Here is a 16002-nt window from a genome sequence, read left to right as displayed (position 1 = left end):
CGGCATGTGAACATAGCCGAGGACTAATTTCACAAGTAGTGCAATAACTGCGGTTTTCAATAAAAAATTACATGCAGAAATTCTGCAACATAATACAGTAGCAGTAAAGATACTTACAAATCCAATTCACCCGCTGTGGAAAATGATCTGCACAGCATGTGATTGTCAGTTGTGGATGTTCACCCTTTGCTGGGTTCACACTACGTATATTTCAGTCAGTATTGTGGTCCTCATATTGCAACCAAAACCGGGAGTGGATTAAAAACACAGAAAGGATCTGTTCACACAATGTTGAAATTGAGTGGATGGCCGCCATATAACAGTAAATAACGGCCATTATTTCAATATAACAGCCGTTGTTTTAAAATAACAGCAAATATTTGCCATCCACTCAATTACAACATTGTGTGAACAGAGCCTTTCTGTGTTTTTAATCCACTCCTGGTTTTGGTTGCAACATGAGGACCACAATACTGACTGAAATATACGTAGTGTGAACCCAGCCTTAAAGTGCAATTTGCCACAAACCCATGTGAAAATCTGAATGTAATATACATGCATCAAGTTTTCCTAGCCGATTTAGATGGGCTCCTTACTCCGCCCTTTATAAGGATTACATCAATATGTAAACCATACAAGTATGTTTGATTGAGGTGTTTTGCTGGTAGTGGAGACCAATGTGAATAACTGGATTCATTGTAACATAGTGCAAGACAAGTCACAACTATCTATATGGTTGTAATGTCTATTATTAAATTATAAATGATTTTAGAAAAGGTGAGTGGAAAGTAAAATTAAACAGTATTAAAAGTAGAGATTATAAAATAATATTTTACTATTTTAACAAGCCTAGTTTATCCATTCAGTAAATTTCATCTTATACGGCTGTTTTTGTCCTTCCAGTGCCCGCATGGATGTGAAAGAAGCAGAGGAGCTGGGTAGCCCCCAGCCAGTGACTATTCAGGCCTTTGCCAGTGGCTCAACACTTCATGGCATTGCTCACATCTTTTCCTATGAGCGTTTCTCATGTCGGCGCATGATCTGGATACTATGTTTCCTTGGCTCCTTGTCCCTTTTGCTGTTTGTGTGTACTGAGAGGATCATCTATTACTTTGATTATCCACATGTCACCAAACTAGATGAGATTGCAGCTGCCAGGATGACCTTTCCAGCTGTGACCTTCTGTAACCTCAATGAGTTCCGCTTCAGTCGAGTAACAAAGAATGACCTTTACCATGCGGGGGAGCTACTGAGTCTGCTCAACAACCGGTAAGTGGGGATTCTTACACACTGCACAAGCTTACCTGCCAGCCACTTATTCTTTTGTAATAATTTACAACCATTCCCCATCAGACTGTGGTAAGTTTAAGAGAATACTAATGCTTAAAGTGTCACTGTCGTTATAACTTTCAAAATCTAAATCAACAGTAGATGTGATATAAAGCAAGTTTGCAATTTACATTCATTATTTTTTTTTAAGTTATCATGGAAAACAAAGAACTTCCTGTTTTCTGATTTTCTCAAGAAACAGGAAACAGTCATAGAACAGGAAGTCCTGTGTATCCCAGGCCATCTGAGAGCTCACAGAGAGAAGGCAGTCATGTGATTGATGAACACATTGAGCCGTGACTCTCTGTACTGGCTGGAATTCCTGTGTTTAGTCTGTTTTTTTCAACCAGCACAAGTCAGAAAATGTGTCTTCAGGAGACTGGACCGGTATTTCTGGTAAGTTCAGCATAATGTTACAGCAGGATAACAACAACAAAAATAATGAATGTAAATTGCAAAGTTTCTTTATTTCACATCTACTGTTGATTTAGATTTTGAAAGTTATAACGACAGTGACACTTTAAGTCCTTAGCTTATGAAATTTGGTCTTAAAAATTGAGCAGCTAGTACCACTCGGACAGAGTTTCAGAATAGAAGATAGGTAAGTAGTGATCATGAAAGCACTAGCAGTGAGACAGTTTCTTTGCCTGAAATAACTGATAGCATTCACTGGATTGCATTTAGCTGTTTAGCAAGGGTTGACAGGGCTGAACTGGGCCTACCAGATTAACAGATTGACCTTTAGTTGGCCCAGGATCTAACACAGTAGTTGACCCAGCATTTGAAGTTGTCTAATAGATGCATCTTTATTATTCGCAAATAACTAGAGATGAGCACAACCTAAACATACCTGAGTCCGATCATTCGGCATTTGAATACCGGTGGCTGGAGAAGTTAGATGCAGCCCTAGGGAGTCATGTTTAACCGATTAGAGAGTGTTCATGATGTGTTCTGTATGTGCAATAACAACAAAAAGAATGATGGAATTATAAGTAGATATTAACACAGAGGGAGATTTAGTAAGGTTGCGCCTATAGTGTACGCCAGGGAGACACAGATTCTTGCGTTCTCCTTTGCTTACACCAGCCATAACTTACACCGCTTGCCTGAAGGGTGGGGGGGGGGGGGCAAGGGAGAGTGGAGGCGTGTATATTTTTGTGCAATGCCTACACCAGACTGTTCTTAGAGAAGTGCACCTCTTAGTAAATCCGTCCAGGGAAAATGGGACAGGGCTTTATACGCCAGGGTACTCAAGCGCCAGTCTTGATAAATGCCCCCCATAGTTTAAATAGCTTAAGTATAGACACTAAGAATTATTTTCTGTGGTGCACCCAAATAACCTCAGTCTAATTGTCAAAACATTAGCTTTAGAGGCACCGTTGTATTGATGGCATGGAGTGCAAAACATAATAACACATCTTTAAAACTGTGCCGTTTAACATTTACATGTAGATGGCAATTATAATGGATATGTATTTTAATATTTAATCTTAATTTTAATGGATATATACTTTAATATTTAATTTTAAAAAGCATGTGACTTTTTTTTTTATTTTTCTTTTAAAATCATATATTTATCACTTATTTTCAGTCTTGAAGCTAAGCCAGTTCTGACTTTTTTTTCTTTGTATATTTATTTAAATAAAATTACTGGCCACTAAATATTTTATATGCCATTTGGGTAATCATTCCCTATGGTCAGCATTGTTATAATACATCTAAAGCTGCTTAAAGGGATTCTCTTTAAACAGTCCTACTCCTTAACAATAAGTCATAGTGTTGCTGTTCTGGAACCCCCTGAAATGAGTTGTTCTCTGTGGTGTAATAGCACTACAGGAGAACTATAGAGCTATGAAGCGAGCTCAGGAGCTTCATGGCGGTGAGGACCAGATGCTATCAGCAGCCGGGTCCTCACCTTTAATGACCGGCCACAGTGATTGTGCTGCAGCCTTTCAATAACCCCTTAAACACAGCAATTGCGACTTTTAAGTGGGAGTGGTTGGAGCCGCTCCTCCCACTTACCGATCAGGGGTCCGACCATCAGTGTGATTGTGGGGGTCCTTATCACTTTCCTGGACTTCCAGATCATTTCTACTTACCTCTGTGCAGTCTGATCAGTAATCATGCCATAGAGTCTGCCTCAGGCATATTATTAAAGGGAACCAATCATGCTAAAATTGGCCATAAAGCTAAGGAAACGTGCTGGTACATCAGCCAGCACGCTTCCCAAACATCCCCCTGTAGCCTCCGTCCCCTGTACATACAGACCGCAAAGTTAGTTTAATAGTCTCCCGCGCTCTATGTAAATTACCAGCCAAGTAGTCACGGTGGGCGGGTGGATGGTTATCTAGTCACGGTCCTGGGCAGGTTCCGGCGCTGTAATCACGCCCCTCTGGGCTTGTTGGAAAGCGCCGCATGCTGACGTCACTGGGGGGGGGGGCAGCATTTTGTGTCGCCACGCTGACGTCTATACTATACTGCGTATGCGCAGTACAGTGGGTGAAGCCGCTGCTGTACTACACTGCACAGGCGCGGTACAGCAGCGTTTTCTCCGGCTGCACTGCGCATGTGATCTGTATGTACAGGGAACGGAGGCTACAGGGGGATGTTTGGGAAGCGTGCTGGGTGATGTACCAGCACGTTTCCTTAGCTTTATGACCAATTTTTGCGTGATTGGTTCCCTTTAAACAGTATATGCCTTCCAATGACTACAGATAATAGTCCCCCAGGAGGGCTTGAAAATGTGAAACTTAAAAATGTTTTTAAAAATATGCAAAAGCCCCTCCCCAATAAAAGGTAAAATCACTCCCTTTCCCATTATACACACAAAAAGTAAACATATTTTATATTTTATCATGCAGTATTGTTCGATTTATAAAAATTTTACAATATTATTCCAACACTGTGAATCGTGTAAACAAACAGAGGGAAAAAGCACCGGGATTGCTGATTTTTTGTTAAATTATATTATTATTATATTACAAATATGATACTAATAAAAACTAGAGATCATGGTGTAAAAATTACACCCCATACAGCCCTATAGGTTAAAAAAAAGTATTATTGGAGTCATAATAGGACAAATAGAGCAATCATAATTCATTGCAAAAAAAAAGTTTACTGTAAAAAAAAAAACATTAGACAAGCTATGTAAACATGCATATCATTGTATTCCGACTGATGTATAGAATAAAGATATCATGTCAGTTTTACCGTTAAGTGCATTATGTAGACATAGAACCTTCCCCCATTTTTCCAATTTTACCCCATAAATAATATTTTGGGGGTTCGGTAATAGATTGTAGGGTAAATTGAAGGGCACCATTACAAAGTACACTTGTTTCAGAAAGAAAAACAAGCCCTTACATGGCCCTGTAGATGAAAAATAAAATGGCTATGACTCTTAGAAGGCGAGGAGGGAAAAATAAAAAAATGCAAAAATGAAAATTGGCCTGGTCATTAAGACCATTTTGGGCTGGGTCATGAAAGGGTTAAAAAGCTCAAGTCTTCCAGTTCTTAGCTGCTGTATGCCGTACAAAAAATGCTGTATTCGTTCCAGTGTAAAATGAAGTTTTCTTTCCAGTCTGACACAGTGCTCTCTGCTGTCACCTCTGTCCATGTCAGGAACTGCCAAGAGTAGTAGATATTTTCTATGAGTATTTGCTACTACTCTAGACAGTTCCTGTCATGGGCAGAGGTGGCAGCAGAGAGCACTGTGTCAGACTGGAAAGAAAACTTTCCTTCCTGCCAGACATACAGCAACTAATAAGTACTGGAAGACCTGAGTTTTCTAAATAGAAGTAACTTACAAATTTGTTTAACTTTCTGAAACAAGTTAATTTAAAAACATTTCTTTCATCCAGAGTACCTCTTAACAAAGGGTGTTCTGGGCTTCTCAGGTTGCACATCATTGCTGAGGCCAGTAGATGGCTGCATACTGTGCATACTGTAATATGACAACACTTGGACACATCACCTAGAATTTCGGAGCAATGACAATGTTAACCCAGGAGTGACTGGAAGGGTGAGGGTCATGTTTTTTATTTTTCTTCCTAGTCCTTTCCCGCTGGAAATTTGTTGACAAGCCTGGGGTTCCCCTTTAAGGATTACGTCCTACTGAAATCACAGGGACTCTCCAGTATTAACTCTCTAAATGGGTACAATGATCTCTATGTAGTAGTATTAGACAGTGACTGACACTTTTTTTTTCGTAAGATCCTTCCTTTTTTATGAATATATGTAGCCAGACATTATGAATACTGCTGCTATTTCAAGCCTCATTTTCCACAATATTGACAGCAGAATTTCACTCAATACTACTTGGGAAATCCTGGACTATACCTTTTTTATTGCTGAAAAGGGAACAGTATGCATACCTGCAATAAGAATTTAATTGAAAGGAATGTAATTAAATAGACAGAAAAAACCCAACAAGCTGCATTATAACAAATAACTGGCTCATAATAATAACAGTTTTAATGTGCTCAGTGAAGTCAAGGCACAAAATCAATATCTCTCCTGGGGGACAGTATTATAGCACAAAGAAAAACACCTTGAGATAAAGAGTGAAATGTGGTCTCAGAGAGAAGGACAAATGCCCCCTGATCCACAACAAATGAAGGAGCCGACAGGAGGGAAAGGTGATTAATAATCATGTGTTCACACTTACAGCAACTATTAAAGATAAACTATATTTAGTGCATAATGTATATAATATTGGACGGTTTGTATTCTTCGTGCTATAATCTCTTTAGTTCAGTGCACAGGGGTGTACCTAAAAGGAAATTCTAACTGGTCAGAAACCCTTCCTATTGGGCTTAAGATGGTGACCAAAATAGACTGTCAGACCCACGGCCAAATCCCTGGTGGCCCTGCAGGAAATAAAGAGGTAGTCCAAGAAAAACTAACTTGTCCCCTATGCACAGGATAGGGGACAAGTAAGAGATTGGGGGAGGTCTGACCTCCGTACCCCCTGGCAATCTCCAGATAAGCTCACGTCTCCTTCGTTTTTAATAACACTTGACCCGCAGCTCTATTCATTCCTATGGAGCCATCAGAAAGAGCTGAGTACTGTACTTGGCTCTCTCCGGTGGCTCCATTCATTCTCTATGAAGTCACCGGAGAGAGACGAGTACAGCACTCAGCTCTTTCTGACGGCTCCAAAGGAATGAATAGAGCCGTGGGCTGTATGCCGTACCCATGGCTCTATTTAAAATAGAGGAGCGGTGGACCAATATGGAGATTGCCAAGTAGCAAAGAGTTCGGACCTTCCACAATCTCTTACTTGGCAAAATGTCAGCAGAAATGTCGTTCATCATTGATTTAGATCTGAACCTAATCGTTCGCTGTAATTCCACATTAGTTCGCTCAAGTTCCGCATTAGTTTACTAATCGCTCAGTGTAATTGCACATTGTTCATTGTTTTGCTGGGATCAGAAGGAGTAAATGATCTTGGTAACGATAAAGATTGCAAACAATCTCGTTTGCAATCGTTTACATCTAATCATTTTGATCTTTCTAAAAATCATCGTCCATCAGTGGCACATCTCCCCATGTAATAGAGGACATGCTTCCGCCAACTAACTGCAGCAAAGGGCCACACAAATGATACAACAATCATTTGTGCAGCCCCCACTGTATAATTATTGATATATGTAATAGGCTCTGTACACTAGTACAGATCTACAAGGGAGCTGTCTAATAGGGCAGTTAGTTTGGGGGGGGGGGCTGATAACAGCTCCACACTCTAGACACCCCAGTGTCACAGACAAAGGAATACAAAAAAAAAAAATCAGAGATGTATACCCACATAATCCCCAATCATGTAGAAAACTTTGCAAATAATATAAAAAGTTGAAACAGGATTGTATTAACAATAGATATATAATGTATACAAATAATAACTAACAAAGCAAAGTGTCGTATATTAACTGAAACTAGCCCCAAATGTAAAAAGCACAGTTAGGTACACATACAAGTAAACAGGCAGATACAGCATTTATTACGGCATATTATAAAATGCCAGAACAATGCAGATTGCCTTAACATACGCTTTGTCAGAGGGGAATGAGTGTCCTTCATATTTTAAGACCCCGGCAACTCACGACATGTAAATAGCCGTGCACTTTGAGTTAGTCCAGCAGCTCCTCCTCAGTATAGCCCTAGGCACCAGCCCTAGCAGTGTAAGGGCCCTATTCCACAGTAACGATAATCGGCCGGATCGTCCAGTTATCGTTCGATGAAATAGAGAGAACGATCAGTTCAACTAATCGTTCATTTAGGGCCAGACCTAAAATCATTGTTCCCCCACCGCGCATCGCTACGGTTGAATAGCAGTACGCGGCGGGCGACCGACGATTTGACAAGCAGCAGCAGCATACATTACCTGTCCAGGCTTCTTCTCCGCGCTGTCTTCATCCCCGGGTTCTGCACGCTCTCTATCTTCAGAATGGCTGGTCAGCTGACGGAGCGCTCAGCCAATCACAGGCCAGGACCGCCGCGGCCTGTGATTGGCTGAGTGTGGCTGAGTGTGGGAATGTATTGCCTCAATTTTATTTTACTGATTAGACCCAGATACTAAAACATAACTTTTTGTACATTGTTATGGTGGCTGTCATCTTGCCTGAGCTGTTTTTAACAGCATTTAGTAATGTGCTTTACGGCAAGACTCATGGACATAGACAGCAATAGACAGAGTCTGTCCCCTTGAGATGATTGTGAAACATTACTGAATTTACTCTGTGAACTTTGAAGAGGTCATTACATGGGGTGCTGCTATTGTCTCCTCTGTCTACTGGTGTCACCTGTTGCTGCAAAGCTGTACAGATCACTTTACAGCAGCCTCCTCTGACGATTCGGCAGATTATCACTCCATGTAATAAAGACAACGATCAGCTGATGAAATGATCATCGGCTGATTGTTGTCGGTCATTCCAACCTGAAAGGACTAAGCTGTGTTACTGTCACATAAAAAAAACTTGTCCTAGAGGTTTGATTGGTTGGGGTCTGGTTGACCTCATCAATAAAAAAAAAGCCTAGAGAAGAACTCTCACATTTTTTCCTTGCTATGTGCTTGTGGCAGGAGACGGATTTCTATAGTAAATCTATGGGCCCGTCTCCTGTAGGGAGGAGAAAGACGGGAGAGATTTTCTTTAAGTGGCAAGTACACTTTAAATGACCTGTCATCTACTATTTCTTAGTTATGTAAAGGTATAACTATGGTACTCATCTATTCCCCACTTTTTGTTGATCTAAAAAATGTTTGTTAGTAGGGGACAGTTGGATGACAACATGACTACAGGATAAAACCCATGGCTTGTTTGTAGTCTGTTACCATGGAGATACATAGGTTTGCACAAAAGCCACAGACACAAAAGGGAACATTTTGAATCAAGATGCTACTTTCTACATAAATCAGTAAAAATGGTTGGAAAACCTGACATAGACTTGAATCTTAACTTGAATATCTTGACATGTAACAGTGCTTGAGGGACTAGAGGACCAAAACCCTTTTGCCCTTCAGATTAGTGGGAGACCCGGTTCATGTCGCACCGATAAAAATTTCTGATGTAAAGTATATAATTTCATAAACAAAAGCATTGCTAACCAATATGTAATCTTTTGTTTTGAATGTGACATCTGCAATCCACTGACGCCTCACTGTTCTCTCCGCGCACTACCTCTGTGATATCCCCTCATGTATTTGGATTGTGACAGGCAAACTTTCCCCCACCATTACTGCATGCAGTGAGCAGAAATGAAAACAGCTTAAGCATACCTCCCGGGAAATAAAATGATAAATAAAAAATATGCAAAAACATCTTCTCGGAAGATCTTACACTTCCTTCATAAGGAAAAATATTTACTAACAAGCAATTAAAGTACAACCGTCAATTCTTACATAAAACAGCAGCTGAGTCTTGAATACATCAAACCATTAAATTAACTGTTGTGGTGGAAACGGATTCTCCAATTACCATGTTATTCTGGTAAAGGAAAGGTCAATGGCAAGATTGTTCTTTTTCTGCCACAAGAAAGCAGATGCAATCTGTCGCTCTTATTTGCTTTCAAATCATAGAGAAGAGATGAGGCAGGATTCACACCATCACATACAGCAAAGCCGCATCCCTGGTGCTTACCACTACTATTCACTCTTGGGATGAGGATTTAATGTTGATGTACAGTCATTCTTTTCTTTCCAACATAGCAATTAGCATTTTTTGTTGTTAAAAAGTTCCAATTTGGGCTTGCACTGTTTTTTTTTTGACAATCCAGGCTTCCTCTGTGATGTTCTTCCATGAACAAGCTTCTTATTCCGTGTTGTTATAACAATGGACACATGAATAGAGATGTTAACAGTAAGCAAAATTCTATCTAGGTCTTTTGCTATTACTTTTAAGGCCCTATTACACTAAGCGATTATCGGCTGTAATTGGCCGATTATCAACCATTACTGCCGATTATCGCTCGTGTAATAAAAGGCAACGATCAGCTGACATGCGTGATGTTAGCTGATCGTTGCCTTTCAATTTCTGTCTGTTAAAAGACAATGGACAAGGATAGCAACGATCTGATCCTGTGTAATAGAAGCAGCAGCAGCAGACCGCTGCTATCTTCTATGTCCCCCCCCTGCTCCTCGCGAGCCCCCACCCCCCTGCACTTAACCATTCGCTGTCGATTTCAATTGCATCCATGTGGGAACACAGCTTCACATCTTTTTTTTACACCTGTCTCCAGACAACATTTTAGTGTGATTTACATAGGGAATTACCTAGATGAAACAGCAATTTCCTCTATTTTTCAACAGTTTGTCTAGATTGATGTATACCCAAGATTTTAGCAATGCTTTTTTAGCCTTTTGCAGTCCTATGTGCCTCTATACCCCTCTATCTTCTCAGGTCCTCTGAAATTATTTTCACAGTGATAAATTTTTCAATAGGAGAACAGATTTGTCAGTAACAAGGGTTTGTACGTATTTAAATAATGGACAAAGCACATGTTAATTCTATATTGTCTGATCTCCTTAAAGCGAATGTACCATTAGCTTTAGGTTTCTCACATGGATAGAACAGCGCCAGCGTGGGGAAGCCAATGCCTCAGACCGCGGCCCGGTTCCTGTGTACTGCGCACCGGCCTGGGGGTTCCTGGGCACCGACCGGGGGTGAAGCACTAATGGAGTTACATCATAGAGAGGCGGGGGTTTCCTCCCACTGGGGGGTGAGCCAGCCCGCCTCCAGTGCTTAACCCACAGCCAGTGCCCAGAAATAGAACGGTGCTGTATACAGAAACAGGGCCGCAGTTCAAAAAAAGGACCACGGCACCGACTTCTCAACGCTGGCGCTGTTCTATCCATGTGAAAAATTTAAAGCGAATGTACTATGTGCTTTAAATAGAACATCAGTCACTAACGCAGAGTCAGCCATGTCAGTGATGTTTTAGCTTATAGCCCTATTTCACAGAACGATTATCGTTCATAGACTCGCTCCAACGACCGCTCGTTAACGAGCACTTAACGATTTTTTTAAGCGAACGATAACACATAATACGTGTGGGAACGTGAACGATATCTGTAGTGTAACAATTTTTTTGTGGTCGTTACATCGTTACGTGGTCGTTTAAAATGTGGGGAAATGTAGGTAGACATTTCAAAAACTACTGATTTTTTATTCAACGAAAAGATTAGCGAATTATTGTTGAAAGACCAAAGATTTTTTTTCGACATGTTGAAAAAAAATTGTGAACGACTCAACGACGATTTCGCTGTTGTTGTTCGCTCGTTTACAGCTATTCCACAGAACGAATATCGTTAACGAGCGGTCGTTTGAACGATTTTATGAACGATAATCGTTCGAAAAAGTTCAGTGGAATAGGGCCTTTAGGCTAGAGCTTCGGAAAGACCCTTGTATGGGCTGAAAAGTTACAATGATAAATGAAGGATGAGAAGTACTGCCTTGATCTACACTTTGAATTTGTAACTTTCAGAATCCCATATTATCAGGCTGCTGATATGATTTTATACGTTTTATATGTTTCCATCAAAGATCACAATTATATTTCAGTGGAAGAAAATAGTTTATCGATGATTATAAATATATAAATGATATACAACTATATAAAAATATAAAAAGGATTTTCACCATGAATGCTGCAAAAATGCCGTATGTGAACATGTCATTGTATCCTGATATTTATTGCCAGACCAGGAGTAGATTCTAGCAAAGGAAAGAAGGAATGTGATATGTGAACTGAAAATAAAGCCATCTAAACACACCACTGTGACTTTGGGCATGCTACCGTCTTTGGCACCAATATAGTGGCTAAGTTGGGTTATAAGTGTTTCTTTTCCCCTGCTTTCTGTCTAATCGTGCATAAATTGTATTTCTTAAAATCCATCCATGTTAGTAGTTAAAGTCTAAAGTGTAGAAGATTTAGAATGTAAAGTGGTGGGAACTTTAGTGTTCTACATTGCATTGGTTAATGTGGTTCTTTATCTGTTCTTTTTTTAGAAACTGTACTATAAAATAGCACTTGGTGTGCTCCAACTTTATTCTATACCATATGGTACAATTTGGCAGTAGAGTGCTTGTAGGGTGTTTGTTTAGCTACACACACCCACAGAGCAGCAGATATCAATTTGATATACAGTGCATATGATATATACAATTTGATGGATATATAATATATATAGATCTCTATGAACATTATTTGGCTGCTTCATGGATGAATTGAAGTAAGCAACAAGAGCTGTCCACAAATTTGGAGGTCGATTTCTAAAGTGCTCTGTGTGTTGTTTATGAAAATATGCATATATAGCCTTTATGTACTGCCTTTTTTCCTTGCGCAATCATGCCTTTAAATTGGATTTTGAGTTTCATTCACCCCAAAGAATTGCAATGTAGTGAAAGTAAGACAATTGACCAGAGGTCTACAGATATTTTCTAAAATAATACTATAATATAATGTACCTTAATCAAATTTATATATAATTGTTTCGATAAGTAGAATTTTCTGTAACATAATCTGCAGCTAGAATGACACTGCATAGCAACAGCCCCTATGAATGAAAGGTGACCACTATCTCTGTTCTTAGCTTAGAGTACCACATACTAGTTCTTACAAAGTTATGTGTACAAAAATAATTCTGCATCCCTTTGCACTGATGTGCGGTGAGGACACACATGGTACTGCTTCATTCCTATCACTGTAGAAAGGGATACAAATAATATTGCCTTGTACAGCCATAGGACTTGTCACATCATGAACCTATGAATTACTTCACTGACCTGTCTGTTTGACAGATGCTATAGTTATATAAAGGGGACAAGCCTTGTATAGCAGATACAGACTTCTATGTTACTCTGTATGAATTTATAGTATTCTCTATAGGAGTATACAGTTTTCTATGCTGTTCTGGGTGAACAGCAAACAACCATACTCAATGCTAGTAAGTTGCATTGTCATGTTAGGTTGTAATGCAATGTAGTGAGATTTACCTTTAAATGTGTGGATGCTATAAGTTAAATAGCTGTATTGCATTGTATCTGTCATTGTACCCAGAGTCCAGGCGCATATATTGGAAACTGGTAAACCATTTTTTAATTGGTGTCATCATTCCTGATAGTTCATGATACTAGAAATGGTGTTCCTAAACTACCATCCTGCGGGAGAAGTCACCAGTCAGTGAGGGCCTTTATGGATAGCTCCCAACCGTCTCCGATCTGGCGGGACAGTCCCGATTTTGGGGTGCTTTCCCACCGTCCCAGAACGTCACTGATAGTGTCCCGCAATATCTCCGCCCCCTTCCCGTTGATGCTCTGTGTTAATAAACATCACTGCTGGGACATTAATTAATGTTCTCTGGAAGACACAGGCACAGAGAAGCTGTGCCTGTGTCATCTGCGGTTTCTGGCTGTCAGTGATAGCCAGGGCCTACCGCAACTGCCACTGTAACTGACAGTTAACTCTATATATGCAGCGGTCAAAATTCTCCCTCTGTTCACTATTGGGGATCTGCAATGTGATCCCAGTGTCCTGATCTTAGTCATGGATACCAAAAGCCTCAGGCCCCCAGTGTCCTGGCTGGTTACGGAGGGCAACGGGTAGGGCTGGCACAGAGAGGGGGCACAGAGTTAAGGACTGGCACAGAGAGGGGAGGACTGGCAGAGAGAGGGGAAGGCTGGCACAGAGAGAGGAGGGGGCACAAAGAGGAGGGATGGCACAGAGAGGGGGCACAGAGAAAGAAGGGCTGGCAACGAGAGAGAGGGGAGGACTAAATAAGGTTCAGGAGGGAAGTGTTTTTAGTAAAAAACTGAGCTCAAGAACAAGAGGACACAGTGAGAGGTTATCTGGGGAAAAGATCAGAAGCAACATGAGAAAATATTATTTTACTGAAAGAGTAGTAGATACCTGGAACAAACTTCCAGCAGAGTTGGTTGGTAAATCTACAATAACAGAATTTAAACACGCCTGGGATAAACATATATCTATCCTAAGATAATAAGAAAGAAAATACTAAAATGGCAGACTAGATGGACCCAGTGGTCTTTTTCTGCCGACAATATTCTATGTTTCTATGACTGACACAAAGAGGGGAAGGCTGGCACAGTGAGGAGGCACAGAGAAAAAAGGGCTGGCACAGAGAGAGAGAGGGGAGGACTGACACAGAGAGGGGAAGGCTGGCACAGAGAAGGAGCACAGAGAAAGAATGGCTGGCACAGAGAGAGAGAGGGGAGGACTGACACAGAGAGGGGAAGGCTGGCACAGAGAGAGGAGGGCTAGCACCGAGAGGGGGCACAGAAAAAGAAGGGCTGGCACAGAGAGAGAGAGGAGGACTGGCAAAGAGAGGTGAAGGCTGGCACAGAGAGAGAGCACAGAGAGAGTAGGGCTAGCACAGAGAGAGGGCACGGAGAAGTAAAGGCTGGCACGGATAGAGGGGAGGACTGGCACAGAGGGAGGAAAATGCTGTAAGTAAATCAGTGTTGTGCTGCCCTATGGTTGTGGGAGAAGTGTTTGCACGTGGTTAGGGGCGTGCATTACGGCATAGGTGTGGATAGGGGGCGTCTTCTGATGTGGGTGTGGTTAGTGGCCATGTCTATGTCCCTCTTTGCACTAAGCCAAAGTTGGGAGGTATGCCTTTACGTGATGTTTTGTGTTTGACCTATTGGTGGACTTTGCAACACTAGAATGACTGAACCACAGCTTAGGGCATGTGAATGTACTGTGTCACTCTGCCTCCTCCTATACATCTACACTTGTTTCCCCAGTGCAGTGTACTGCTATGGAGGAGGCAGAGTCACATGTAAGTTACCATAGGACACCATTGATGGACAGAAGCTCCGTTCTGCCTCACACAAGGAGAGGGTATCAGCAGGGGTACACAGCTGCACAACATAACGTTACTGTTAGGAACCGGACAGCAGGACAAGACAAGACAGTGAGCCCTAAGCTCAGCCCCGCCCACTGTCCTCTACCTACTTGCCACTATCCGCCCTAAGATGGCGGCGAGCAACTGGGCGGCAGTCCCTGCACTGGCTAGGTGAAACACAAATACAAAACAGACAGACAAACACAATGAAGAATAGTCCACAAGCCGGGTCACAACAGTCGGGCAGCAAAAGTACAAAATCAGGATCCAAAGGCGTAATCAGAAAACAGGCAATATGATCAGGGGCAGGCAGCAAGCAAGGGAGGTCAGAGGTACAAAGCAGTAGTCAGGAGATGCAAAGAAACAGAATTCACAAGCAGGCAGAGACTAAGTCAATAACCAGCAATAAGTGCACAGACTGAGGTTTGTTATATAGGAGGCCAGGGCTCTGGTCCAGAACGTAATTGGACCATCCCCCTGATCTCCAAGCACAGACAGCTGAGAACAAAACAGATCCACTGGCAGGAAGACCTGTCAGTCACAGCAGAACCAGAACACAGATTAACCCTGACATGGCCAGACAGAACTCAGCAGGTGAAGTCGGGTGTGTCTCCCAAAGAGAGCAAATAAACCAGTGTTCAGACACAGCAAAACAAAACACAGAACAGAATAAGAGAATATCAGCGCCTTCTCGGCCGCACAGCACGAGCAGAGGGACGCATAACGCTCCGCAAAGATACCATCCTGACAGTTACTAAGCGGAACAGTAAGTGTATATCATTAACCCCTTAGCGACCCATGACGTATCTGATACGTCATGGTGCCGCGGGGGGTGGTCAGAGCGGGGTCCCGCCGGGACCCCGCTCTGAACGGCGCTGATCCCGGCTGACATGTGCAGCCGGGCAGTGCCTCTGTTAGCCGGCGCGGGTCCCGTTGCCGCGCCGGCTAATTAAGCACTTCAATGCAGCTGTCAAACCTGACAGCTGCATTGAAGTGCTTTATGCACACTATCCCTGGTGTCTAGTGGGTCGGATTTTCCCCCCGCGATGCGATCGCGGGGGGGAGATCCGTTCTTCTGCCCGTGCCGGGCCTCAGCGTCAGAATGACGCTGATCCCGGCTCGGCAATAGATTGCTATGGCCTGCAGCAGGCCATAGCAATCTATGACCGATCTCATGGATCTTTGCTGTGTATATACACAGCATTGATCTCTATGAGAGATCAGTGCTATGTATATACAAGCCCCCCAGGGGGGCTTCTAGTCCATGTAAAAAAAAAAGTAAAAAAGTGTTTTTATTAATAAAAAAATCC

General features: G+C 41.9%; 1 protein-coding gene across 5 annotated transcripts in view; it reads left to right on the top strand.

The window, feature by feature from the left end:
• ASIC1 (acid sensing ion channel subunit 1) overlaps positions 1–16002 on the top strand; it is a 266367-nt gene that overhangs the window by 96914 nt on the left and 153451 nt on the right. For all 5 annotated transcript variants that reach the window (XM_069970157.1, XM_069970159.1, XM_069970160.1 and 2 more), the window contains exon 2: positions 904–1269. In XM_069970157.1, coding sequence (XP_069826258.1) covers positions 904–1269 — 366 coding nt within the window. The remainder of the gene's footprint in view (positions 1–903; positions 1270–16002) is intronic.

The sequence above is a fragment of the Dendropsophus ebraccatus genome, chromosome 5 (assembly GCF_027789765.1).
Source record: "Dendropsophus ebraccatus isolate aDenEbr1 chromosome 5, aDenEbr1.pat, whole genome shotgun sequence".
In the NCBI taxonomy this organism is placed as follows: Eukaryota; Metazoa; Chordata; class Amphibia; order Anura; family Hylidae; genus Dendropsophus; species Dendropsophus ebraccatus.
Note: the sequence above shows the minus strand (reverse complement) of the source record. Positions and strands in the feature narration are given on the sequence as shown.